The 27,780-nt window shown below is 46.0% G+C and overlaps 2 protein-coding genes across 5 annotated transcripts; one reads left to right on the top strand and one right to left on the bottom strand.

Annotated features, from left to right (window-relative positions):
- Positions 1-333: 333 nt before the first annotated feature.
- LOC144325700 (ribonuclease pancreatic-like) lies at positions 334-7,557 on the bottom strand. Of its 2 annotated transcripts, none has more exons than XM_077919788.1 (2): positions 7,433-7,557; positions 334-2,218 (listed from the first exon to the last, which is right to left on the bottom strand). In XM_077919788.1, exon 2 carries the CDS (start codon positions 2,201-2,203, stop codon positions 1,592-1,594), a length of 612 nt encoding a protein of 203 aa, XP_077775914.1. In that variant the 5' UTR covers positions 2,204-2,218; positions 7,433-7,557; the 3' UTR covers positions 334-1,591. The 2 variants fall into 2 exon arrangements, with proteins under 2 accessions (XP_077775914.1, XP_077775913.1); XM_077919787.1 differs by lacking the exon at positions 7,433-7,557 and adding an exon at positions 4,688-5,172.
- On the top strand, positions 7,338-27,390 carry TAF15 (TATA-box binding protein associated factor 15). 3 transcript variants are annotated; one of them, XM_028707833.2, is made up of 16 exons: positions 7,338-7,471; positions 10,159-10,198; positions 12,365-12,416; positions 14,206-14,296; positions 14,383-14,494; positions 15,302-15,660; positions 15,896-16,007; positions 21,441-21,475; positions 22,132-22,164; positions 23,135-23,244; positions 24,250-24,379; positions 24,929-25,030; positions 25,243-25,330; positions 25,820-25,908; positions 26,033-26,117; positions 26,933-27,390. In XM_028707833.2, exons 1-16 carry the CDS (start codon positions 7,462-7,464, stop codon positions 26,970-26,972), a joined length of 1,488 nt encoding a protein of 495 aa, XP_028563666.2. In that variant the 5' UTR covers positions 7,338-7,461; the 3' UTR covers positions 26,973-27,390. The 3 variants fall into 3 exon arrangements, with proteins under 3 accessions (XP_028563666.2, XP_028563667.2, XP_028563668.2); XM_028707834.2 differs by lacking the exon at positions 14,206-14,296 and having other exon boundaries at positions 12,318-12,416; positions 14,342-14,494; XM_028707835.2 differs by lacking the exon at positions 14,206-14,296 and having other exon boundaries at positions 7,372-7,471; positions 14,342-14,494.
- The last annotated feature ends 390 nt before the right edge of the window (positions 27,391-27,780 follow it).

The raw sequence follows: 27,780 nt of genomic DNA, 5'->3' as shown, positions 1-27,780 counted from the left end.
TAAATCGTCTCCATGTAGGTGGCCTTTGCAAGGACAAATATCCCAAGGAAGAGGCTCAACAATCACCACCCATTGCTGGGTGAGCTAAGGCAGCGACATATATTTCATTGCAGATCATGGGCTAAGTTGTCCCTGCTACATTCGGGCAACCTTTTAAGTTACATCCAGGCAAGTTCAAAAGTTCAGTTTTCTCCTCAGGTGTACTGGATGTGAAGAGACGGCCCCAATTTTTCAGAGGTGGAGCCCACTCTACTTCCCTCTTTGAATAATGTTGGGGGCATCTCTCAGGCTGGCCTGATACCATAAATGAAGTCCATAGAATCACAAAAAATGTGCCAGTTTAGAACTTATTTTATTGAGTTATGCAATAAATGTAATTCGAAAAGATCAAGGACTATTTTCTTCAATAGCTCTTGCAGCAAGAGCTAAATACTGGAGATAAGAAAAATTTCTTATATTGAAAGGATATACCCTCCCAATCCACTAACGTGCTATTTTGGCCAAATATATGCACTTTTTAAGTATTAAAAGAAGGAAGGCAGTGTTCTCTTCTGCAGAAAATATCCTCAGGCCTAACCCCTAAACATCTGTGTTGCTCCAGGGCCCCACAAAGTGTTGGAAGGTATTAGCTCAGTGATGGCCAATCTTGGCCTTCCAGCTGTTTTGGGACTACAACTCCCATCATCCCTAGCCAACAGGACCAGTGGTCAGGGATGATGCGAATTGTAGTAATTGAGAGCCAGTGTGGTGTAGTGGTTAAGAGCGGCAGTCTCCTAATCTGGGGAACCGGGTTCGCGTCTCCGCTCCTCCACATGCAGCTGCTGGGTGACCTTGGGCCAGTCACACTTCCTTGAAGTCTCTCAGCCTCACTCACCTCACAGAGTGTTTGTTGTGGGGGAGGAAGGGAAAGGAGAATGTTAGCCGCTTTGAGACTCCTTAAAGGGAGTGAAAGGCGGGATATCAAATCCAAACTCTTCTTCTTCTTCTAGTCCCAAAACAGCTGGATCAAACGTCCAGCTGCCAGGACCCTGCCCCTATCTAGCATGTGGGGAAATACAGATATCATAATGCTGTTATAAAAATCTATGTTGCAGCTGCATTTGGAATACTGTGCACAGTTCTGGTTACAAAGGGTTTTGTAAAATTTGAAAAGCTTCAGAAAGAGCAAAAGAAGTCCCTAGTCGGAGGCAGCAATGCTTCTGAATACCAGTTGTTGGGAGCCACGGGAGGGGGGAGGGCTCTCATGCTCAGGTCCTGCTGTGGGTTTCCCTTTGGGTCATCTGCTTGGCCACCATGATAATAAGATGCTGAACCAGGTGAGCCATTGGCCTGACCAGCAGGTTCTTATGTGAATATCTGGCTGGCCATTGGTTGGTTGGAGGATGCTGGTCTAGATATACCTTGGACTGATCCTGCAGAGCTCCTTAGGTCTTCTCAGAAGAAGATGCTCACTGTGCAAGTGTGGCAACAGGAATTGTGGGGCTCCCTGGCTTTCACCATTTCCTACCAGCCCTGCACTCTTGTGTCTTCCACAGGAGCCTGAACAGAGGAAATGCAGCAGAAACAAGCTTGTCTTCAAATGATTTCCTTCTTAAAGGCACCAGAAGAGGACGAGGGAAAGAGACAGCAGCACTCCCCCCAAACGCCCCATGCACCAACTTCCCTGCCCTCGAACCCAGTGGGCGCTTATTACACTTGCAGAATTAGACGGCTTCTTGGTTGGGTTCAAACTCGGCTGCTTGTCGCCTGGCTTTCCGGCAGCTGCATCGGTGAGCGTCCTCTCCAGATGGACCGGCCGGCCGTTTTGGTCGCAAGCCACAACAATGTATCTCAAGCTGCTGGCTTCTGCCACGTATTCGCAGTCGTCCCCGTGTGCCTGAGAGAGCCTGCAGTTTGTGATGCGGAACTTTTTGGGGCTCTTTTTGTATTCCTGGTTCCGGATCACATATGGCTCCCCCGCCGTGCACGCCTGATCGACGACTTGCTCAGGAGCATGGATGAAAGTGTTGAGCGGCTTGCACCCGTTCTCGGTCTGAGAGATCCGCTTGTTCCGCATCTCACTGGTGCATTGGTTGTGGTCTATGTGATCCAGAAACGTGACGTGCTTCCTCTGGAAGGCCTTTGAGCTTTGAGCGTGGGAGACACTGGTGGTGGAGATGGCGAGGAGGAACAGGCCCAGCAGAGGCGCGATCCTTGAAGCCATGCTGTCCGGCCGCACCTGCAGGATTTGGATACGTACATCTTGAATAGAACTGTGATGCAGCACAGGGCAAATCTGCAGCTTTAACAATCTTTCAGTGAGCTGTGTCCAGCAATAGTCTTAACAAGGCAGCGACTGCTGGAACTATCACAAGGCACAAGCATCTCCACATGCTTTGCCCAATCCCCCTGCCTGGGACACTTATAGGAACATGGGAAGCTACCTTATACGGAGTCAAACAATTGGTCCATCTAGCTCAGTACAGTGGTACCTCGGGTTAAGAGCTTAATTCGTTCTGGAGGTCTGTTCTTAACCTGAAACTGTTCTTAACCTGAAGCACCACTTTAGCTAATGGGGCCTCCTGCTGCCGCTGCGCCACCGCTGCACGATTTCTGTTCTCATCCTGAAGCAAAGTTCTTAACCCGAGGTAATATTTCTGGGTTAGCGGAGTCTGTAACCTGATGCGTATGTAACCCGAGGTACCACTGTACTGCCTACATTGACTGGCAGCAGCTCTCCAGAATTTCAGGCAAGAATCTCTCGCATCCCTACCTGGAGATGCCAGCAGGGATTGAAACTGGGATTGAACCCCCGAGCTAGGGCTTTTCTCATAAGGAAGAGCTGATGCTCTTTTCCTCTCTTGACGCTTTTGTAGAGAATGCTCTTTGCCTTTTTGGCAGGACCATGGATATTTTAAATACTTTTGAAATATTAGGGTTTTTGTTTTTGAATTTGTGTTCTTCTATATCTATTTATTTTTTGTAAGCCGCCTCGGGGGGGGGGGGGGGGCTTCCCCTTCAGCCAAAAGGTGGTATATAAAGAAACAGAACACTACAAAGTAGACCCGTTGAAAGTAATGGATACAACTAACTTGGTTCCCTTCGTTTCAATGCGTCTGCTTTTAAAAAATTCATTTCACAAAATTGATACACAGCTCAATTGTAATAAAACAGGGTTACCGTATTTCAAGAGGTATCAATCCGGATATTTGTTGAGCATTTTTTAGGCAATCGCCAAAAAAGTTGTTAATATTTTTGGGGGCAGAGTTGTTGAGCTGCGCCCCCCCCCCCCAGCTATCCACCACCACTACCAAACCACCCACCCCAAGCCCAGAGCCTGAACTCGAGCCACCAGCACACAATACCCCCCCAAACCCCGGACATTTGCTTTTATATTTAAAAATTTCCCCAGATAGGCATGTAGGCCCCCCCAAAAGAGGACATGCCTGGGATTTCCCAGATGTATGGCAAATCTTAATAAAATCTCCAAGAGGTTTATGAAAAGAATAAAACAGCGAAATGATCAGTTAAAAAGAACTACTAAAACATTCAAAAATAATTAAAACCAGCTATATGCTAAACATTCTACATGGCTGGAAAGGGAAAATGTTTTTAAGAGGCACCATAGAGAGTACAGCAAAGGCACGGCTGCCTGATGTCAATAGGCAGGAAGTTCCACAATATAGATGCTTCCACACTAACAGAGCAACGTCTTACAAGTGCGGAATGATTATTGTTACTCCCTCTAATAGAAAACTCAAGTGGCCAAGTGTTGACTGGACTGGAGTCTAAATGTGGTCTACTGAGAAACCAGTGGGCTGCATCGGAATATATCTGCAGGAATGTGGAGCTTTGCAGCAGCACAAAAATAAAATAAAATTATGGAAAACAAATGAGAAAGCCAGCCCCACCCCTTCTCAGAAGCCCAACCCAACGAGGACTGTGCATATCCAGCAGCCATGGAATACTGTGTGTCAGCTGGAAAAGGAAAGGACAGGGAATGGTCTGCTGAAGGAGAGCCTGGCTAGCTGGCTAGCACATTGAACAGGAGCACTCCCGTAAGGAGTGCCGATAATGCTGCAACATTTTGTTGCAGGAGGCACTTTTGCTCAGTGCCAAGGTCCCTTGCAAAAGAAAAGAAACCAGGGGGCAGCTGGGGAGGGGGAGATTAATGGAATCATGGAATTGGAGAACTGGAGGAGACCCTGCAGAAATACAGAGGAGCCCGAAACAGGGATCAAACCTGCAACCTTTGCATTATCAGCATCACACTCTAACCAACTGAGAGTAAAGGGAAAGAGAGAAGAAGGCAAAGCACACAGCATGTTCTTGTCCCAGCAGACTGGATAAAATACATTGCAAATACAGTGGTACCTCGGGTTACATACGCTTCAGGTTACAGACTCCGCCAACCCAGAAATAGTACCTCAGGTTAAGAACTTTGGTTTGGATGAGAACAGAAATTGTGCGGCGGCAGCGGGAGGCCCCATTAGCTAAAGTGGTACCTCAGGTTAAGAACGGTTTTAGGTTAAGAACGGACCTCTGGAACGAATTATGTAAGTTCTTAACCCAAGCTACCACTGTAGCTTAATTCCTTCCAGATTTGTTGCTACTGCCCTCCCGGCGAGAGAGAAGCCATCTTTGTTCACATCAGCAATGCTGGGAAAAGACTTCTGTTTTCTTAAAATAGGGAGAGAGTGTTACTCACAATTTTCCCTGGCAGCCAGACCCGAAACAGACCCTCCTCTTCACCGAACCTACGAAGGGGCTGTTCTGTTTAGTCCCTCCGGTCTTCTGATCCAGTAGGAAGTTAGTTTCTGGAGTAAAGTGAGCCTGTGGATTCTCCCATCTCTCAGCTAGCAGTCTGCTTGCAGGAACTTGACTCCCTTCCACTCCCTCTAAACTTTGTGGCTGATGAGTCATTTCTTTGCATGTCTGCACTTCGTTAGGATGGCTTATGCCCTGCCCCTCGGGCATCCACTCAAACAGGTTACAAAAGGCTTAAGACAGCATTTGTTTGTTTATTTATTGCACTTCTGTTCCACTATCTTTCTCCAAGGAGCTCAAGGTGGCTTACATGCTTCTCCTCCTCACCATTTTATCCTCACAACAATCTGCAAAGTAGGTGAGGCTGAGAGAGTGAGACTGACTCCCAAGGTTACCCAGTAAGCTTCATGTGGCCAAGTGGGGATTTGAACCCTGGTCTCCCATGTCCTAGACCGACACTCCACCCATGCTATGCGCTCAACTACAATTGGCGCTAAAACAGAATAAAATGACTCAATGTGATTCAGCCCCTCCCTCTAATCCCCTTATACTGGCTTTCATGGGAGTAAGTCCCCTTGAACTCTGTTTTCAGCAGACTTCTATTCTATCAATAATGCCATATGTATCTCCACAAAGATAGCATTTCAGAGGTGTGGAACCACCACTGAGAAGTCCCTGCCCACCACTACCAGCCAGCCTCGTGGTTCTTGCCGCCAGGGCAAAGAGCAAGACCTCTCCTGATCTTACAGTTTGGGCAGATCCATACAGGTGCACAGAGTCCTTCAGATCACATGGTCCCAAATCGTCCAGGGCTCTAAAGACTCAACATAGCACCTTTAAATTGAGCCTGGAAAGGTAAGGCCACCAGTGTAACCAATACATTTTGCCCTTCATGCCTCTCTTAGTGGCCCTCAGAACTCTTCTCCAGTTTTACTGGCTCAAATTTTGCTGTCATTTTATTTTTTAAAATAGTATATTTTATGCCACCCTTCCTCCAAGAAGCTCAAGGTGATTACAGATCACCCACCCATTCTATCTTCACAACAACCTTCTGAGGTAGATTAGGTTAAGAGGCATTGACTGTGATGCAGCTGTTAAAAGCACAGGAACTAGATTTGTACAGTACTATTAATTTATGGCATGGTGATGACCAAGAAAGCAACACCTTTATAATTTCTATCTGTTGTATAGCAGCTAAAGGCCCCAATAACCATGCCTGTGGGGGGAAAGAGGTGACAGCTCTCCTAAGGCATGAACCCTTATTGCTAGGATGTGTGAGGGAATTGCTCTGATTACACAGCCAAGTGCACTCTGCACACTGTCAGAGACACTATCTACTACAGTTTGGAAAGTTGTTTGTTGATCCTCTATTTATTTGGACACTTCTTAAGATATCGTCACTAAATTTTGCTTGATGGCTCCTGAGGTTAAGGAGGCAACTTTCATCTGTGTTTCGATATAGGTAAAGGGACCCCTGACCATTAGGTCCAGTCGTGGCCGACTCTGGGGTTGTGGCGCTCATCTCGCTTTATTGGTCAAGGGAGCCGGCGTACAGCTTCCGGGTCATGTGGCCAGCATGACTAAGCCACTCCTGGCGAACCGGAGCAGCGCACGGAAACGCCGTTTACCTTCCCGCCGGAGCAGTACCTATTTATCTACTTGCACTTTGACGTGCTTTCATACTGCTAGGTTGGCAGGAGCAGGGACCGAGCAATGGGCGCTCACCCCGTCGCGGGGATTTGAACCCCGACCTTCTGATCAGCAAGTCCTAGGCTCTGTGGTTTAACCCACAGCACCACCCGCATCCGTGTTTGGATATAATTGGGTGTAATTTTGAATCAAGATAGCAAACTGAACCTTTCATGGCTGCACTGATTTCAACAGCTGATATCAACATTGTACGGATTTTTGGGTTTCTTGCCATTTCCAAAGGAATGCCTGATATGAATCTGCTATTTTCACAGGTTCCCTCTCATTCAATTCTAAGCAAACTAAAATGGTGTGTACATCACACACACCCTGCTGAGGCTTAAAATCGCAGTTTTGCCTCTTGAGTAATTACGGGGACCCAGTGTGTAGTGGTTACAGTGTTTGGACGGGATCCAGGTTCAAATTCTCGCTGTCATAAAGGTATTAGGCAGAACACTATCTGAATCTAACCTACCTCATAGGGTTGTTGTGAGTAAAAAATAAAAAGACTATATATGCTGCCTTGAGCTCCTTGGCTGAAAGCTGGGATATTAATGCATTAGTACATTTCCCCTTCGCTTTGAAGAGCCCCAAAAGCTATTATTTCACTGAAGCCACAGTGGTACGTTCCATTCAGTCCCTTCCTCTCCTCCTCTGTACGCCAAGGTGGTACAGCCCGCTTTGGAACACGGACGGAACCTCCCCGGCCGTCATCGATTGGAACAATACTCTTGCTCTCTCTTCTCTCTCTCACACCCCCTTGTAGGGCGTCAATAGGTATGTTCCAACACGCCTATTCATCGCTTCCCCCCCCATTCTTGCGCGCGCTGTTCAGTTGGTAGGCGCCGCCCGCTCTGATTGGCTGCGCCGCCCCGCAGCCGAAGCGACGGCGGCGTCGACAACGCTGCTGTTGCTGCCGCTGCTGGCAGAGTCAGTCAGTCAGTGAGTGGCCGACGGAGCGGGTTGTCCGGGGTCCCGCGTCTTTCCCCCGCCTCACCTCTTTCCCCGCCGGGGTCGTTGACCGGGATGGCGTCGGGTAGGTGGCCGCCTCCCTCGCTGGGGGAAACCGGGGCTTGAGGCTGTCACTGAAAGGGAGGCGGGAGGGGGCGTGGCCTCTGGGAGGAGGAAAGGACCCCAGCGGGTCTGGCAGTTGCCATATTTGAGAGGGTTGCGCCTGCGCAATGACTCCTCCCACAAGTTTCAGGCCCTTTTGCAAAGGTTGCGCTCGACTGACCCGCGAGTGCGCCTGCGCGCTCGCCTCGCAGCTGACTTTTCTCACGTGCTCAAGGCCCCTTGGGACTATTCTTGGCCAGTCGAGGCGTGAGTGGCGCCTAAGTTTGTGGCTTATTTATTTTTAAACTGGAATCCTTGAAGGATGTATAATAACAATATTATTTTATTTTTAAAAATAGTAATAAAAATGTTGTTGGCAATAGTTCAGAGTTTTACAGCTTTATAGTAATATTTTGCAGTTTTTATGTTTTTGTAATTTGGGAAAAGCAATACAGTAGTCTTCCGCTAGTGGGTTGGGATCAACTACTGGGTCATGTCTGATACAAGGTGGGTCACAGCAGGAGCACCACTGGCATGCAGATATTTGAGTTAAAGGTGGGACCTGGATCTGAAAAGATTGAAAAGATCTAAAGGTGGGTCCTGAATCTGAAAACCCCCCTGGGTTTCCTTATTGGGCCCTTGGTGCTGTCCCCAGGCTGCAACTTTCATTGGCAGTGTTTCACACCTTCCTTGAGTGTTTTTGCGTGGCTGGAATATGAACCGTTCCCTCTACCCCTCTCTCAGCCTCAGCCCTTCAACTACAATATAGTCCTTTCTCCTTTCACAAGCCAGGGTCCTCCAGATGCTTGCTGGACTGCAGGTCCCAACATCCTTGACCACTGGCTATGTTTTCTGGGGCTGATTTAGTCCAAAACATCAGGAGAGCACCAGGTTTGGGAAGGCTGCTCTTAAGCGTTAAGGAAGATGCTGACTACTAATGGGGGGCGCTTATGAGGCATATGTGCTCTTGCTGTTTGTGTGGAATGTTTGGCGGTGGTCAGAGCATAGCCCTTTCCAAGCGGCTGTTGCAGTCTTAGAGTTCTTTCGCAGTGGGAGTTCAAGTTGGAAATAGGCTTCTTGTAAGTGAAGGGAGGAGAGAATCAAAACAGTTTTTGGAAACACATTGCAAACTTCTGCTGGGCACAGGCATCTTTAAGAGGGTTCTGACGCTGTTCACCATGGCTAGCCATGCACCTATATTAAATAGCAAATGATATCCAAGATGAGTTATTTATAGTTGTAGATACTGCACACCTCATTCACCGTGTCTGAAATCATGCTCAGCACAAGTACCCACCTGTCTTCTCAATTGTTCATCTCCAGTTGCTGACATCTCTAATAGAGGATCGAAAAAATAAATACTTAAGGCAATGATTGTCAAGCGCTGTGAACTTTGGCCCCACATCTGAACTTCCTCTATCTTGTGTCCCCCACCCTTTCAACCCCAGCACCAACAATCTTTTCCACAGATGAACATGCTGGGATTTTCATCTTCCGTTCTGTGCAGGACTGCAGCTGCATGTGAGGGTCTGTGGACTGGGATATTTATCTAAGACTGGCTTTAAAGGAGGGTCTCTCCTAGTCTCTCTTAAAAACACGTACAGGGAACTATTCTTGCAATAAGGCTGGGCCTCTTTTAGACTTTCTTCCCATTATCAGGTTGGAATGGAGCAGGGAACAGAGTTACTGCCACTCCTACAAATCCAATATGAATCCATGATGGTCCTTTGCCAGTGAGCATTCAGCCATCCACGCCCCTCTTTCCATTCTTGGCAGAAGGAAAGCTACACCTGCTTTGAGATCCGGTCATTCCCTGCAACTTTTTGCTTCCCCTTCACACGTTCTCCCAACTCTTGCAAAGTTTTGGAGACTATTGCCATGTGTTCGTCTCTACATAGTTCTATCCTTATTTCAGACATTGTGATATATTGTGATGTTTAGCTGGTGATATATTGCGATACTGAAAACCAGATATTACCCAGCCCTACCATGTACTTTTTATATGTGAAAAAAGGGTAGTGGTGGAGCAGAGAGAAAGCTAGAGGCCAAAACCTTCACTCAGCTGTGTTGAATACTTCTCGTACTCAGAACAATTCCCTAGACTCTGGATTCTTTAATTCTACATGTTTGTCTTTCACACTTGAAAGACTCGTATTTGGTGGCTTTTGGGGTTCTAGGAGAAGATCTCATCAAGCCTGAATGTTAATTTTCATTTGCATGTAGCTCGGGCAGATTTTCCTGGTATTGGCAGCCTTGCTCTGATACAATTTAGAAGTCCCTAGTCACAGTCATTTCATAAAGTTAAAACACATGGCTTCTCCCATAGAATCCTGGGAACTGTAGTTCAAAGGCACTGGGAATTGTAGCTCTGTGGGGGTAGTTTACCCATGCTTCTTTGGGGAAAACAGTGTGCTTTAAATGTATGGTATGGATGTGATGCCCTGCTTCTAAAAGCAGACGAGCAGCATTGTAACACACATGCCTCCCTTCAAGAGAGCCTGAAATCATCTGAACAGAGGACTTCCTAAGAGGTTGTGCCAGCTTTCGTTATGTAAAATAAATTATTGAGCTCCTCATCACAAATAACCAATTCATCATAATTTTGGCTGAAAAGTTCATTTCTTACATAAGTGCCTGCTTGGAATTTATTTTTGTTTTTGTTCCTTTAAGATTCTGGAAGTTTCAGCCATTCTGGAGATCAGCAACAAAGGTATGCATATCTAATGATGATACCGTATAGGGCTTAAACCTGTGGAGAAAAACACAAGAACCCCCATGTTGTGGTGTAATATGTTGCCATCTTCTTGAGGCTTTTTGGAGGGTTGGTAGTTACCATTCTGCCTCTTTCTTTTGGAATTGTTTTCCTCCATCCAAATTCCCACATGCAGAGTTACAGTTTATGTAGAAGCCATTTCTGCCACCCTCCCTTTTGCTCAGTGTTACCATTTAGCCTCCCCTGTCCCACTCTCCCAACCAGGTAAAAAGAACAGCTTGTGTACTTCCTCACAGGGAAACAAGTACAAATACCTGTCCCTTATATCCCTTTCTCTCCTGCCCGATGCATTATTATTTTACAGTACTTTATTTAACAAGATTTATATATCACTTAATCAGAAAAACCTCTAAGCGGTTTACATAAAAACAGTATAAAACATTCATAAGAAAATACTGGTAAAATCAAACTTTAAAAACAAGTGGACATAATAACTTTTTTATCAAATACTGTACTGTATAGATAAAACCAACAGTTTAGAAACAAAAATATATCATAAAATTGCTCACCTGGATAGGTTTGCCTAAACAAAAAAAGGGTTTAGCAGGCTTCAAAAGCAGTACAGTGGTACCTCGGTTTACAAACTTAAGCTGTTCCTGAAGTCTGTTCTTAAACCAAATCTGTTCTTCAACCGAGATATGCTTTCCCTAATGAGGCCTCTCACCACCGGTGCCCTTCCACTGTTCCGTTTGTAGACCGAGGTAAAGTTCGCAAATCGGAACACTACTTCCAGCTTTGTGGAGCTTGTAAACCAAATTGTTCGTAAACAGGACTGTTCTTAAACCGAGGTTCCACTGTACGGCAATGATGCCTACCTAATAACAAGAGGCTCAAAGTTTCAGAGAGTAGGTGTCATGCTAAAAGGATAGATTCCTTGCAAGTGTGTAACAAACATTATGTGGAATTTGTGAAAGTGCCATTTCACATTTTGAAGCAGTTGAATGGGCACAAAATGGGGTAAGGCAGTCTTTCAAATAAGCTGGTTTCAAGCTGTTAAGGGTTTTATATACAGTACTAACCGTACTGTATTGATTAAAATGACTGGATGGCCCCCCAAATTCAAACTTTTCATTTGGATGGCACAATTAAAGTGGTGATCTATAAAGTAGCCTCAACTGCTGTGGGTAAAATTCAGATCTAGTCACAAAGTGTGTGTGTATATGTCTAAACAAGGTTTGTTTTATTGCAACATAGGAAGCTGCCAAACTGAGCCATACCATTGGTCCATCTAGTTCTGCATTATCTACATTGATTTGCAGTGGCTCTCCTGGGTTTCAGGCAGGAATATTTCCCACGCCTACCTGGAGATGCTGGGGAGTAAACTTAGGACCTCCCGCATTCAAAGCAAATGCTCTATCACTGAGCTACGGCCCTTCCATAATGTGAAAAAAAATCTACATATGGTGCAGATTGAATTGCAAAAATAAGCAAGACCGCTGGTCTGGTTTCAAATGCCTAAAGCTGTACAAATTGGAGAGATAAGTCTGTGCTGAAGTGATGTCTTAAGTGAAGGCGCTCTTTGCAAATTACTTCTGATGCGAAGTTGGTCCAGTGGGAAATTAGCACTTATTGACGTGCTATAAAAGGAACTCAGTAATTCCTCTAGAGCTTTCTCCTTCCCCTGGTGCCCTTCAGATGTTTTGGATTACAACCCCCATCTGCCCCAGCATCATACAGCTTTGGTGACTGGAGATCATGGAGGGTTGCAGCCAAAAACATATGGAGGCACCAAGTTGAAGAAGGCTGCTCTAAAGAGCCCAGGTGCATATGTTTTTCCCAAAGAGAACAAAGTGCCAGACCGTGTGCCACGTCTGGCTAGAAGGTGTCACTAGGGATTTCCAGAGTCACTGGTTTCTATACTTTCTGCTGGTCAACAAGAACAGAGTTATGTCTCTGCAGGAACAGTTTGTGCCCTTCCCTAAACTTCAGGTTCTGTGGATAATGTTTGTGTGCCAGAAGTTGGCTTCAGTTCACAAAAGCTTAAGCTGCAACAAAGAACTGCTTTAAGATGCTGCAGGATGCTCAGATAGATGTGAATTCTTCTTTTTGCCCCTAGGGAGGTGCTGTGTGGAAATAACACTTATCTGCCACCTTCTCTTCCAGCTACACAGGATATAGCAATCAAGGAAATCAAGGCTATGGACAGGCACCACAGGTGAGCAAAATGACCACTTTTGTGCTGCTTTAAAAAATAAATCACAGCATCAGTTTTTTTATGACAGGATCATGGTGTAATCAATGTCTTTCTTGGTCCTCTTGAGAGAGATAGACAGCTGGTATTTGAGTGAACTTTGTGGGAAGAACAATCAAGTGTGACTAATGAGATACAAAAGAAGGAGCCCATTTGAGATTTAGACTGCAGAAAATATACATGTGGATTGATAGAGTGCTTGCCATTAAAAGCAAGCACGATCACACTCTATCATGAGTTATTTCTCATGTTATAGTAGAGTGGTAATGGTAGAGTGGAGAGATGTGGGTAGCGCTGTGGTCAAACCACTGAGCCTCTTTGGTTTGCCAATCGTAAAGTTGGCAGTTCAAATCCATGCGATGGGGTGAGCTCCTGTTGCTCTGTCCCAGTTCCTGCCAACCTAGAAGTTCAAAAGCATATCAGTGCAAGTAGATAAATAGGTACCACTTCAGTGGGGAGGTAAACGGTGTTTCCATGCGCTCTGGCACTCGTCATGGTGTCCCGTGCACCAGAAGTGTTTTAGTCATGCTGGCCACATGGCCCAGAAAAGCTGTCTGTGGACAAACGACCTTGATCTGAAAGTGGAGTTGAGCGCTGCACCCCATAGTCAAAATTGACTGGACTTAGCCATCCAGGGGTCCTTTACCTTTACATTTCGTAGAGTAGAAAGTCCTTCCAGGCCAGTGTTGAATCTGTATCAGTGTACAGTGTACTGTATCAGTGTACACCAGTGTGGTGTAGTGGTTAAGAGCGGTAGACTCGTAATCTGGGGAACCGGGTTTGCGTCTCCGCTCCTCCACATGCAGCTGCTGGGTGACCTTGGGCCAGTCACACTTCTCTGAAGTCTCTCAGCCCCACTCACCTCACAGAGTGTTTGTTGTGGGGGAGGAAGGGAAAGGAGAATGTTAGCCGCTTTGAGACTCCTTAAAGGGAGTGAAAGGCGGGATATCAAATCCAAACTCTTCTTCTTCTTCTTCTTCTTCTTCTTCTATAAGGCTGATTCTCCTGATGTGTGATTTACCCAGGCAACTAAGCTGCCATGTCACATCACATGCAATGTCAGGTATAGGGCATATGGGCATGGCTTGGCCAGAACAGCCTGTGGAGGCCTGGGAGAGGTCCTGAAGGTTCTCCACTCCTGTGATAATTGGTTGGCGGATTGGTGTTGCCAGCTACTCCAGACTTCAGAGGGTTCTTTTTCTTGAGCCACATGAACAGAGGTAGTCTATAGCTTGCCCTGTTCAGCCTTCTCAACCTGGGACTGATTTATGTCACAATCACATTTATAGCCCACTTTTGCATGCACATATCTAGGGGTGGTTGGCACACCCCAGCCCTTCTGCCAAAATGGCATGAAGAAGATTTGTACCTTGCAATATAATAAAGCAAACAGCAAAACAAAATGGTAAAGCCAGTGAGTGAGGGGTAAGCGGGATACAATTATTTGGAAAATATAAACCCTTAAAAAAAGGGGGGGATACCCATTTAATCCTCACAGCTGCTTAGAAGCCTATTTTGGCTTCAAAGTTACATAAAACTCAATAAATAACAACAACCCTGTATGGTAGGTTAGGCAGGGGGCCTGTGACTAGCCCAAGGCCACCCACTGTGCCTTGTGGCTAATCAGGGGATTCAAACCCAGGTTTCCCTGCCCAAAGCATACCGCTGTAGTGGCTGTCTTGGTTTACTTCCCTGGTCTCCACAAATGCCTGTGGCCTGACTTCTCTTTTGCCCTCTTCCTGTTCGATTGCAGGGCTATCCTGGCTATGAGCAGAGTGGGGAGAGCTCCTCTTATGGGCAAAGTTATGGAGGCTATCAAGGAAACTATGGACAGACCCAGACAGGTTTGGCTGAGCATGCTGACATTTTTGTACGTGTGCACTGTTCAGGGGCAACCGTTTACCTAAAGCGTTCCCTGTTGGATCTTCAGGTTATGGGCAGAGCGGCCAGCAAGGATATGGGGGATATGAAAATCAGAACCAGAGCTCTTACAGCCAGGAGTCTTACGGCAGTCAGGGGCAGCAGAAAGAGCCATCAGGCAGGTAAGGAGACTGACTTGTTTTGCCTGAACCTGATAAAAGTACGTCACTAACTACTAACATCCTCCAGCTACAACTGCTGTAAAGTTCTCTGTGTTGCGAAGCAGTGAAAACTTGTAGAAAGATTAATTCTTTAACTACTCTTTCTTTTGCATTGGCATCCTGATTGGGGAAAGGGGGGGCGGGATACAGATTAATTCTGGCTTTCTTAGGCTTTTGCTGGACCAGTTTATATGCCTGCAATGAAATCTCCATTGTTCTCTGCCAGTTTCGGGGGGCGAAGATTGCTGGTGTAGATTATTGGCTGGGTGAGTTAAGCTGGGATTCTGCTTGTCGTTACGATATAAGCAGAGGTGATTGTGGCCGTCCAGGAATTAGTCGTGATGGGGTTGGTTGAAATTGGGCTGATAGAAATTGGAGATTTTAATGCAGAGGTTGGATGATCATCTGACAGTGATTCTTCAGCAGTGGTTCCTACATTGTAGTTCAGTGACAGGGCATTTGTTTTATGTGCAGAATGTCCCAGGTTCAATCCCCAGCATCTCTAGGTAGGGTTGTGAAAGACTCTCTGTCTCAAGCCCTGGAGAGTGGCTGTATTTCACGGTATACAGCAGTGGGCTAGATGAGCCAGTGCTCTGATTGTATTGAGTAGCTTCCTGTGCTCCAGATGCCAAAAAAGCATGCTATCATGATCTGAGTTGCCGTTGACTTGACTGCCTTGGAACTCTGTCCTGTATATGCATTGTCAATAAGCTGACGAAACTTCTGCACGTTTCAGTCATGCTTCATCAGTTTTCTCCTCTACTTCAGCAATAGGACTTCCTATGACCAGAAGTCCAACTATGGGCAGCAGCCAGGTTCATATAACCAGCCCTCAGGTTACAGCCAGCCACCAGGGTCCTATGACCAACTGTCCGGTTACAGCCAGCAGCCGAAGCAGTTTGACCAGCCGTCGGGTTACAGCCAGCAGGGACAGCAGCAGAGCTCGTACGACCAGCAGTCAGGTTACAGCCAAAACCGAGGCTCCTACGACCAGCAGCACGATTTGGGGCCACAGCAAGGCTCCTACAACCAGAAGTCCAACTACGGGCAGCCGCCAGGATCGTACGGCCAGAACCAGCCGTCCTACCAATCCCAGCAGAAGGAAAGCTATGGCCAGAACATGCAAGGTAAGCCTTGCACAGGCTGCCCAGAAATGTTTAACGAAAGCAGCATCACATGCTTCGGTAGCCTATAATCCTCCAGGGTCACTTAGGCCACATTTACACCATACATTTAAAGCACTATGATACCATCATGGCTTCCCCCAAAGAATTTTGGGAGCTGTAGTTCGTTAAGGGTGCCTAGTTGTTAGGAAACGCCTCTTGTCTATCAGTCCACAGTAACTGCTTTGTAATCCTTCAGATGATCGTCGTGAGAAGAGTAGGTATGGCGAAGACAACAGAGGCTATGGTGGGCCCCGAGGAGGTGGAAGCAGGTTCGATTCTGACAGCAGAGGTCCGATGTTGGGCTTAAGGTAAAGGATTTTTACACTAGTAGCTGCAGATGTTGTATGTGGCTGCCTCTTCCACTATTTTTCAGGCTTGCTTGAGTGGATGCTCATGCAAAAACCTTTGAGATTTGAAGGCAGTAGATTTTTCTTCTTCTTCAAGCACTCTGTGATGGGTACTGCCTGAAAACTGGACAGAATTGGTGGGAATGGCATACAAACCAAGATTCTCCAATGTAGAAATGGAATCTCTTTCTGCAAGATAAAATAATTGGGTATCATGGGACACCTCCAGTGCCTGTTGACCAGTAGGAGCCAGCCATACTTTCAGCAAAGAATTCGGCTACACTTGTTGGTTCATTTTAACAAGTGAGGCGGGCAGTGATTCTTCTCAGCTGACAGGCCCTTCAACTTTTAACAGCACCTTGGCTTGATTGTACCATGAGAAAACCAAGTCAAACAGCTGTTATAAGCCATGTTCAGGCATTTATGACTTAAATGACACTAGTCAGGGTCCCTTGCCTTACCCTGCCATTCTTCCTTGCCAGCCCCATTGCCCACAGTATTTGTGGGTCAGCAATCTAAAGTGTAACCATGATCGTGCCAGGTTTTAAGTCACATGGGCAACCTACGTCCGCCCCGCCCCCATGCATGGACAGTGAGCACTCTGGGGTGAGGTCAGTAAGCATTGCCCCACAGTTGGAATTGTGCAAGTCCTGAAAACCCCAGCAAGGCTACAGCCACCGGAACAAGTTGAGCTAGGTTATTTTCTGTTCAGTTGGCGACCCTGGGGGGCATTGAGCTGAGACACCCATAAGCTTGGGCCTAAGCTGGGCTTGGGTGCCTGGTTTCCCCCAGGCCCAGTTCATAAGGTCATGCCAGCTTTTCTCCCCATTTTACACCTCAGCAAGCCAAATGGATGAACACTCTTCCTTAGGGAAATGATTTAAAGTTGAGCATACAAGCCCTGGCTGCTGCGTTCCTAAGACTATATCAGCATGATTTAGTCAAGCAATTCTGACTATTAAAGACAGTATGATGTCAAGCGATACTGAAAATATAATTAATAGTTTACTATTGTTCATGATTAGCAAGCATTCCCTTAAAAATTATGTTACCAACTAAGAATCCCAAACCCAACTTAGGATGGTTGATTTCCAGCTTGATGAAGTTCCGTGAGCTCTGTGGAGTGTTTACGGCAGGCAGGGATATACTGGCTTTCCTGCCCAGACAGAAAGGATTCTCTGCTTGACTGTGTGGCTGGCTATCTGTGGCCAGTTTCTTACCAGAGCAGAGTCTAGTAAAAGCAGGCTTGTCACATGGCAACTTCAAGACAGTGCAGGCTATATCTGCAGTGCTGGAAGCTGCCTCATAAAGCAGTTTGTGTGAAGCCAGTGATGGGCAATAAATGTTTCCACATTGCTAAACAAGATTTGCAGTGGTGGCTGCTCTTCCAAAGAGATTGGAATGGATGTGGGGAAACCTGAGGCCACTCAGTACCCCCACTCCATACACACCTCTAATGCTTTCCCTTAGCTGGAATGTGTCCTTTAAATTGTGGTGATTATTCATGCTTGGGAGGAGGATGAAGAGAGGTTTGTACGTGTAGAAATGTCTGGCTTTAATGTGGCTGGAAGGTACCCTATTTTCCAGAAGTCCACAGCCTTCCTGCTCCCATTCTCTTTCACGGCTGCTTATTCCCGTGCTTGCTACCATTGGCATGTGGCCCCTGGGATGTTGTCCATGAAGGGGTTCAGCTTTCTAGCTGAGAAGGGTTCCCTGCCCCTGGAATGCAAGCTTGCATCTAGACAGGCCATGCTGGAGAGAGGTAGCATGCCTGTTGAGATGTCACAAGCCGAAGCTCAGGTTGCCCATTGATGCTCGTGTAGGAAATAGGGAAAGGGGGCAGAAGCTTGGCGGAGGACTACTTGCCATATTGCACCTCTGCAGGTTCTCAAAAACAAGGTATAAAATAGAACCAGATTTATTAAGGTGAGGCAAAACTGCGTATATGTTTCCTACCCTGGTCAAATGCAGCCCTCTGGGCTCCTGTATCTGGTTCACAGGACTCTTTCCAAAACACATCCTTTTCCTCAGCCAAACCCCATCTTCCCCAGGCCATCCCCTTCACCAGCCCTGCATCATACTCTCCTTGAATGTTTTTGCCTGACTGGAATGTGTCCCTGAACTCTTGCTTGCCTGGGTGGGGGATAGTCTTGGTGTCAAAAGGTACTGTCCAAAGGTAAAATGTACACCTGTTGCTTCACTCACATTTGACTTTGCCCTGCCCACCGCTGCCATTTTGCTCCTAGAGGGACTGTGGCCCTTGGGCAAAACCAGTTTCTTCACCTTGGCCTTTGGTGTTCCACCTGCCTTCTCTGCAGCTAAATCTCCTGGCCACCAGGGTCAGGGAACCTGGAGCTTTGCAGATGTTCCTGGACTGCAGCTCCCATCATCCCTGACCATTGTTCATGCTAGCAGCGGCAGGCTCTCCCCCACACACACCTTGCTTTAAATTATGCACTGATTAATCCCTTTACCTGCAAATTCCGGAGTTAAGTACTGGCTTACAGTTTAAATTTAAATAAGTATAAATAGTGTGTCACTTGGTGAAATAGGTCCCTACCAGTCAGGAGTTAAGGAACGTTGGTTGTGCTTTGCCGCCACTTGGGCCTGCCACTAGTTGGAGTCTTGTTTGGGTGGAAGGTGAGAAGGCACTGGCCCCACTTAAGCTGATGATGGAAGAGGGCCTTGCCTTCTCGCTCCCTCTCGTGCCTCAGGTTAAAGTGTTTGACAAGCCCTTGTGGGAGCTTAAGCTACAAAGTGCAGCTGGACAGAAACCAGGCTGCTACTTGAGGACGGAGGAAGAGTGTATTTTGGTGACACAGAAAGGAAAGGGCAGTGGTTCAGAAGCGCTTGGTTGTAGCTTGCTCAGGTTCAGAGTGGAGGAGTTGGGTGGGTGGCATAGTTGAGTGCAGTAGGTCACAACTATTAAAATAACCGTCTATAACCGGATACAATTTCTGTTGTGTGTCAGTATCTCTAAATATAAACCTTCTCTGATGTCCAGCAAACCTCACTGGCGTTCTATACTTTTCGGCCACATTCACACTATGCATTTAAAGCTCTATGAGACATGTGTTTAACCAGTCCTGGCTTCCCCCAAAGAATTCTGGGAGCTGGAATTTCTTAAGGGGGTTGAGAGTTGTTAGGAGGTCAGTATTCCCCTCCCACCGCTCCCTGTGAAAAGGGAGAATTGTAGCTCTCGGAGGGGAATAGGGGTCTCTTAACAACTTGCAGCCCCCATGACAAACCACAGCTCCCATAATTATTTGGGGGAAGTTGCAGCGCTTTAAATGTATGATGTGAATGTAGCCAATCTTTATTATCTCTTACTGAGAACAATTTTTTTTTTTTTTTGCATTTGCTTGGATCTGGATATACTTGTATTTTTTTAGCACTTTGAAAATCTGAATCCTGCTTTTTAAAAAGCAAAAGAAAGCCTCCAGAACCTGGAGGGGGGCAGCCATGACATTCCCAAACTGATATGACAGCCCTGTGTTTGGTTCCAAATGTGACCTCTCTGTTTATAAGACTTGGAGTGACTCTTGCAATGCAGGGAGGCTTGAATGAGAGCAAAGGTTGGCATTCTGAAGCTTGTTCCCTTGTTCCCTTCACATATGTAAAATAATTCCCAAATAAGGAATGAGTCTGCTCATGACTGTAGGTTAATATATCTGTCAGTCCTTTTTTTGTGTGTGAAGCATCTGGATTGGAGTTTAAAAACTAGATGTGTTTTTGCTCCTAGGTTTTAGGACCAGAATTATTTATTTATTTGCATTGTTTTATCCCACCCTTCCAATGCACTCTGGGTGGTTTACAAGCTTCCCCTCCCTCCTTTTTTATCCTCACAGCAGCCTTATGAGTTAGGATAGGCTGACAAATAGTGACCAGCCTCGACCTGAGAGAGAATGACTGACCCATGTTCATGGAGTGAGCTTCATAGGCTGCTGATGTGGGTGGCACTGTGGGTTAAACCACAGAGCCTAGGTCTTGCCGATCAGAAGGTTGGCGGTTCGAATCCCCGTGACGGGGTGAGCTCCCATTGCTCAGTCCCAGCTCCTGCCCACCTAGCAGTTTGAAAGCACGAAGTGCAAGTAGATAAATAGGTACCGCTCTGGTGGGAAGGTAAACAGCGTTTCCGTGCGCTGCTCTGGTTCACCAGAAGCGGCTTAGTCATGCTGGCCACGTGACCCGGAAGCTGTACGCCGGCTCCCTCGGCCAATAAAGCGAGATGAGCGCCACAACCCCAGAGTCATCCACGACTGGACCTAATGGTCAGGGGTCCCTTTACCTAACCCAAATGCTGTGCTGCACAGCTAAGAATGCAGATTTTATTGGAAGCCAGAGGGTGGTATTTCTCCAAACTCGTGAAAGGCTGTCATTTTTTTAAAAAATGAGCCTGAGTATATTTTATTCCACCCTTCCTGCCATGAGTTCAGGATGGCACATAGAACTTCCTCCTCTTGTATCCTCACAACAACCTTGTGAAGAAGGTTAGGTTGAGAGGGAGGCTTGGCCAAAAGTGAACTTCATGACTGATGCAGATTTAAGCCCAGGTCTTCCTTGTCAAACACTGTGACTGCTAGTCCAGACTAACTGTTGTTAGCCTAGAAACAGTCTCCCTCTCCCTCCCGCTCATGCATATGCACACCCACACATCTTTTGCAATTACTCAAGTGGGTAGGAAAGCAAGCAATGATTGAGTGTGAAAAAAGGAAACCCACACTGTTTGGAACTTCAACTGTGTGTAAAGGGAATTCTGTGGTAAGCGATTTTTTAGCATTCACTGTAGGATGTTTGCTGGTGGCAAGCATTATCTCAGGCTTGTGCCCTTGTGAATAGAAAACTGCATTATTCTTTATTTCTTTATCATGTACCTGCTGTCTATATAGTGTGCATAAACTTCTGCAAAGGACAGATCAGACCTTTTCCCTCGAGCGTGTGCACAATTAAAAATATACACACCCCTCTCCCAAAACAAAACCCCATGATCAACCATTCACAGCAAATAAACTCCTTGGTCTGAACAGAACTCATAGTTTAGGAAAGAGCTCAAGAAACAAACCCAGTGGGATGGTGGCTGCAACATGCACACCTGTTGAGCGCATCCCAGGTGTAAATGGCATCTTACAAATTACTGTTGGGATTTGGGGCTGCAGAAGTGGGCCTGGGAACACCTGCATACCTACCCTCTTCTCTTAATCAATGAGACTAACAAGAGCTCCAGAGCAGGAGCTGAGCACGTGTTATTTATTGCTGAAGGAGTGTGTGCCAGTTCTTAGGGGATGCATTCATCAGCTGCACGGTAACATTCAGTAAGTGTGGCTTTTGAGCCCTTGGGCTCAGGGTGTAGAGACTTTAAAAGAAGGAATCACTTCTTCAATTTTTCCTCTACAGTGGTGGTGACCGAGGTGGCTTCAAAAATTTTGGTGGTAAGTGCTGAGCATCGGAAATAAAACATTTCAGTGGAAATTCCGCATTAAAAGGCCAATAAATAAATAAATAAATAAATAACAGTCTTTAAAAGCCACCAAATACCATGTTCCATTAGAAGCATTTTATTTTTTGTTGTTCTCTTTGTTTTCCCTCTTTGAGCTGAGGCTGGTGCTTTAAAAGAAAAAGAAAAAAAGTTGCTCGTAATAATAAAGTTAAAAACCAGGATTCCGGTTTCTTTTCTCTTCCTTTTGTCCATTTGCATGAAAGGATTTTTTTGTTGTTCCTTTCCTTGCCACTGAGTGGTGCGTAATGCAAAGTTCTGCTAAGCAAAACCTACCAATGAGAGAACAATCGCGGCACACGACTTGAGAATGGCCAGCCAGGACCCACAAGATGACCCCCCACCCCATAAACCTGGGTGGCAGATGCCACAACCTTCGGTTTTTTAAAAAAGTCTGTGACCAGTTTTCTTCTTGGGTGCACCTTCCTTCATTTTTAATCATCTCTTCTAAATCTTGTCTCGGCTTAAGGGTTGTTGCATATACCTTTTCATTAATTCAAAATTCATTTACGTGGTCAGTTTGTGTATCGTCAGCTGTTGTTGTTGTTTTGGCTAAAACACCCTTTGGTTTTTCTCTTAACCATTTCTCAGGTCAGAGGGATTATGGGCAGAAGCCAGACACAGGTAAGCACATCAGCACATAGCTCCACAGCCTTCTGTAATTTCCTTCACTTTCAATGGCGGCACACAGCAGTCTTCCTCTTCAACGGGGAGGTGCACCAATCTTCTTAGGTGCTTTATGTTTAGCCTGGCAAAGAGAAGACTTGAGAGCTGATGTAAGAGGGCTGTCACATGGAAGATGGAGCGATCCTGTTTTCTGCTGCTCTAGAGGGTAGGAAATGAAATATCCTTTATTAGGCATAGCAAACCACACATTATCAAACAAACACCGTATACAAATTGTGTAAATATGAACTCAACATAACTTAAGTTTGTCCCAGTCAGATCTTTAACTCCAGATAAAATCAATTTGCATAAATAATGCAATACAACACTACCACCTCACCGATCAATTAAGAACTGCTAAATCTCTTTATAATGGCTCAGTCTTTCTACATGGACAGCACTCAGAAATTCAGCCACTGTTAAAGTAATTTGATCATTCCTGTCTGAGAGCAGGTCCTGAATCGTTAGAGGGTAGGATCTGAACCAACTGAATCAAATGACAGGAGTGTCTGACTAAACATTAGGAAGAACTTTCTTAGGGTAAGAGCTGTTTGACAGTGGAATGGGCTCCCTCAGAGGGTGGTGGACTCTCCTTCATTGGAAGCTTTGAAACAGATTTTGTATGGGCATCTGACAGTGATTCTTCAGCTGTGGTTCATGCATTGCATGGGGTTGGACTAGATGACCCTTGGGTTCCCTTCTGACTCTACAGTTCTATTATTCTATTTCCTAAACTTAAGTTCTCTGACACAGCTTCCCCATATACATGCAGAGTTTTCCATACCATAGTGGGCTGTTGCCGATGAGCCTTGCAGATGCAATGGTGACTGTTCTGACTTGAGTAGTCTTGGAAATCTGTTCCTTCTAGCTTGGCCCCTGCAGAAGTTATTTCAGGTTCTAAAATAACTCTGGCTCCTCTGTGATGTAGATTCGGAGTCTGACAACTCTGATAACAACACCATCTTTGTACAAGGACTGGGAGATGACGTTTCAGCAGATCAAGTTGCCGAGTATTTCAAGCAAATAGGTGTCATTAAGGTGGGTGAAGTAGTAAAACTACTTACCAGAGAAACCTGGTAAGATTGTGGGGACGATGCCGTTGAGGCAGGTGATAGTTCATAACAAAATCCTCAAATGGATAAAAGCAAGGTACATCTCCTAAATAGGATGACCAATCGGAAAACTGAGGCATTTCAAGTTTCTGATTGGAGCATACTTAAGGTTGGACTTGGTGGGTGTCCATAATTGTTGGGCAGGCATCAGACTTATTCTTTACACACAACACCTTGGTGTTGGTGCCTTAGCTGTCTGAATTTGGTCTCTGACAATCTCAGGAAGTCACTGGCCTGGTGGGTGTAGGAAAGCAGCTGGCTTTTCTGTCTTGAGTCCAAGAAGTTAATTATACCTTCCCACTTCATTCCCTAACTCTCATGGATTCAGCTAGAAGTTACTCTTGTTCCTGTAGGACTTGGTGGTGATGAACTCTGTTAACCAACTCCCAAAATCTGTCTGGGTTTTCCCCCTTCACTGTCACCTGGCCTCTGTTTTTGATGATGCAGTTTCTTGCTGGATCTCTGCCAGTGGAAGTTCTCAGAGTGAAAAGACCAAAAGATTAGTGATCCAACTTCCTGTCCATATGGAGACCCATCACTTATTAGCCTCCGCTCAAAATTTTTGCTTGTACCAATGTGCACATCCATTGCAAAAACATGGCTGTTACATGTTTCCAGATATATATTTGATGTGTGGGTGGGGATTCACCCCTCTGGCACCCAACAGCCTTTCTCTAGTTGCTGGTGCCCCAGAGCAGGAGGTGCCAGCCTTCTTAGGTCAGTGGCACTTTTTGGAAATTTGAGAGAGTGCCATGGGCACCAGTCACACAGTTTGTGGCTTAATCTGCCATGTCTAGAAGATCAGAGAAAGCCAGAACCATAACCCTGTGTAGTCCTGCCCCACATTAGTCCCCCACCACCAATGCCAGACGCAGCAGTTCTGTGTTATATGGAGGGTGACGACATGCCTTTCTTTCTTTTTTCTTCCCAGACTAACAAGAAAACTGGCAAACTCATGATTAACCTCTATACGGACAAGGATACTGGGAAGCCAAAAGGCGAAGCGACAGTGTCTTTTGATGACCCACCGTCTGCTAAGGCAGCCATCGACTGGTTTGATGGTAAGACTGGCTGCCTTCCTCTCAGTAGCCGGTGCATGATTCCCCTCCTCCTTTTTATGCAGCAGTCTTAAAACAACTAAGATCAAGAGTGATGGGGAACTGGAGGCAGGATCTGGAGAACTCATGGCCTGTTTATTTACCCTACTCTCTCTCCCTCCTCCTGGCTCAATTAAAGGTTCTTGTAGGCACCAACAAGCTTTACTTTATAACATACGGTCCTTGAGATGCAAGATGTTGTAGTACAACATCTCAGATCATCCACAGCCAGCACGGCCCATGTTTGAAGGATGGTGAGATCTGTAGTCCAACGGCATCTGGGAACCAAAGGTTGAGGAAAGCTGCCTCAGATTTTTGGAACTGGTTTTTTTGTGGGGGGTGAGAGCACAGGGAATACATATCCTCAGGCAAGTAACCGAGCTTTTAGCCATCTCTCCTAGGATTCTGTGATGGGCGGTTTCTTTTTCATTTTTGTGCCTGAGCAGCTGTGGATTTTTCTTTCCTTCCTTTTAATTTTTTTTAAAAAAGAATTATTATTATTTTTATTTTCAGGAAAGGAATTCAACGGCAGTGTTATCAGGGTTTCCTTTGCAACCAGACGGCCTGAATTCCTGCGAGGAGGCAATGGAGGTGGTGGTGGTGGTGGTCGCCGAGGTAGGAACAGGACCTCCTCCCTGGTCGCCTTTGCATATGATCCAGAGGTGCTCTTATTTCGAGACTGAGCGTGGGAGCAATTTTCTCCCCCAAATCTCTTTTTGGCTGTCCCTCTCTCCGAAGCAGGGAGCAGAGGCCATTCTGATGCTTTTCGGCTAAGTCCTACCCACATGTGTTTCTTTGGTCTAACTGCAGTGTATTTGTGACGGCAGGTTCCCGAGGAGGGGGCTTCGGAAGAGGCGGCGGCTTCCAGGGCCGAGGCGGAGAACCCAAAAGTGGTGACTGGGTTTGCCCCAACCCGTAAGTTCCTATCCTTAGGCCTGTATCTGAATAAGGGCTTCATCTTCTTCCATGTTGGAACATAGGAAGCTGCAATGCAAGCTGAGCAGCATAGGGTATCTGTGGCCCTCCAGATGTTGTTGAACTCAAGAGCTGCATCATCCCTAACCACTGGCTGGGGGCTCAGTCCAGGTTAGGTTGAGAGTGAGTGACAAGGTCACCCAGTGGGCCTAATGGCCGAGTTTCAACCCTGGTCTCCCAGGTCCTAGCCCAGCCAGGACTCTAACCACTATACCACACCGGCTATTATTTTTATTCCATTCTGTTTTATTGATGGTATTTGTAGTCTGTTCCTCATATGTTTTCAGTTGCAGGGCTGGAAACAAAAGTAATAAAAATAAACGCAATATACAAAAATCGCAACAACACAATTTAGCATTTCCAAGTGTGTCCCCCCCAAAAAAATATCCAGAGCATTTTCTAAAACGCGTGTTTCCTTGTTTCCTTCAGGAGCTGCGGCAATATGAATTTTGCCCGTCGAAATTCCTGCAATCAGTGCGATGAGCCCAGGCCGGATGATGGGCATCCATCAGGAGGAGGTGTGTAAAAAACAAAACAAAACCCCAAAGCAAACCACAATGCCAGAAATGGGGTGGGGGGCAGGATGCCACAGCTTGGAGAAAGCATTCCCTTGTGTTGCTCATCTTGCTTTCCCCCCTACAGACTTCCGTGGCCGGGGAGGCTTTGGAGGCGACCGGGGATTCAGAGGCCGCAGAGGCGGTGGCTTTGGCGGAAAAATGGGAGGCCGGTCAGTGCTGAATTTATTTACTTATTGGAATGGCCAAAGGGCCTGTTAGATCTGGGATTTACCCAAATCAGTATTCCCCATCATTGCGTCTTCGGCCACATTCACGTCCTACATTTAAAGCGCTATGATACCACTTTAAACTGCCAGGGCTTCCCCCTCCCAAAGAATCCTGGGAGTTGTAGTCTCTGAAAGGTGTTGAGAGCTGTTAGGAGGCCCCTGATTCCCCCTTACATAGCTCCAGTTTCCCATAGTTCCCTGAGACGAGGGATTGATTGTAAAACCAATCAACCCCCCAAAAAGCAAGTGTTTTTCATAAAATAATTTAAAATATTCAGAAGAAGGAACTGATAAAAATAAACAAGCTTTAAAAAGAAGTAGACACAGTACAATGAACAGTTTTAAAAGCAAAAGTGTTATGTCTAGATAGGCCACAGGTCAGGAGATGCTGATGATCGTGATGATTTGTTACCTGCCCTTCACCAGCAGGTCCCGGAGTGGGTTGCAACAGTTTTAAAATTCAGAGTTAAAAGCAGTTAAAACATACTACATCCACAGGCATAGGTTGGGTCCTGGAAATGCACATCTCAGGAGTCAAAGGCCGGAGGAAGGAGATGAGAAAATGGAAGTTTTTTGGAAAACTTGGCTTAGGGTGCCTTGTCCACAAATTTACACCTGGCCCACTGAAGCTGTCCAGACCTTTACTGCTGGCAAGGGTGCCAGCCAGGTCCAGAGTCCAGGTGGCTGGTTCTAGGGTACAGTCACTGGACAGGAAGGTATTCGGGTTAAAAAAACAACCTCCTTTCTTTCTCTTCCAGAAATGACTTCAGAAGCGATCAACGCAACCGACCCTACTAAGAACAGCTGTGAAGATCCCCCCCTCCCTACCCCATCTTTCTGACGGCTTTTCACAGCAAACTTTGCTGAGTTTTGCCTGCTGCTTTATACCCCACATGGCCTCTTTTGGATAGTGGAATTAAATGTGAAATTGGATTTTTTTTTTTATTTGGTGGGAGGGAACTTGGGTCAGATTCCTCCCCCTCCTTTTTTATTTTACTTTTAAAGCAAGTCCATCAAAATGTTCATCTTCTGATTTCCATCATTCCCCTCCCCCTTCTCCCACCACCCCCAACTCTCCATCACCTAAAAAAAAAGAAAAGAAGGCTCTCTCTTCCACGGGCTGTTGAAAAAAAGAAGGAATGAAATTGTAAAATATTTGCCAAAAATCTGACATGTTTTATAATTCAAACAATAAAAGCTGATTGTTTATTTGTGACATTTTGCCTGTTTTCCCCACCCTTATCCGGGAACCCCCAGCAACCCCTGTGTGTTTAGGAAGGAAGCGTTGAACTTCATGGATACTTGGGACTCTTTGCAGAATCTGTGTTGCAGAAAAATAGGGAGTGGGAATAGCTGTATTTTGCAGTTCATCTAAATTTGGCAAAATGGCATATATTACTGTAACTTTTTTTAAATTTACAAGTGGGAGAGAGGGAGAGGCATTAAGCTGTAAGGGCCCTCGCCTCTAGAAATTTTACTAGACATTGTCCTTATACAAGTGTATATTTTCACTCAAAAGAGAACAAAAAACTCCTGAGGGTGGGGGAAGAGAGAACAAAAAGCCAAGATTTCTTGGGATACTAACTGTTGCAGGCAGTACCAAATT

The sequence above is a fragment of the Podarcis muralis genome, chromosome 15 (assembly GCF_964188315.1).
Source record: "Podarcis muralis chromosome 15, rPodMur119.hap1.1, whole genome shotgun sequence".
NCBI classification, from domain to species: domain Eukaryota; kingdom Metazoa; phylum Chordata; class Lepidosauria; order Squamata; family Lacertidae; genus Podarcis; species Podarcis muralis.
The sequence above is the reverse complement of the archived record's forward strand: the minus strand, read 5'-3'. Positions and strand labels throughout refer to the sequence as shown.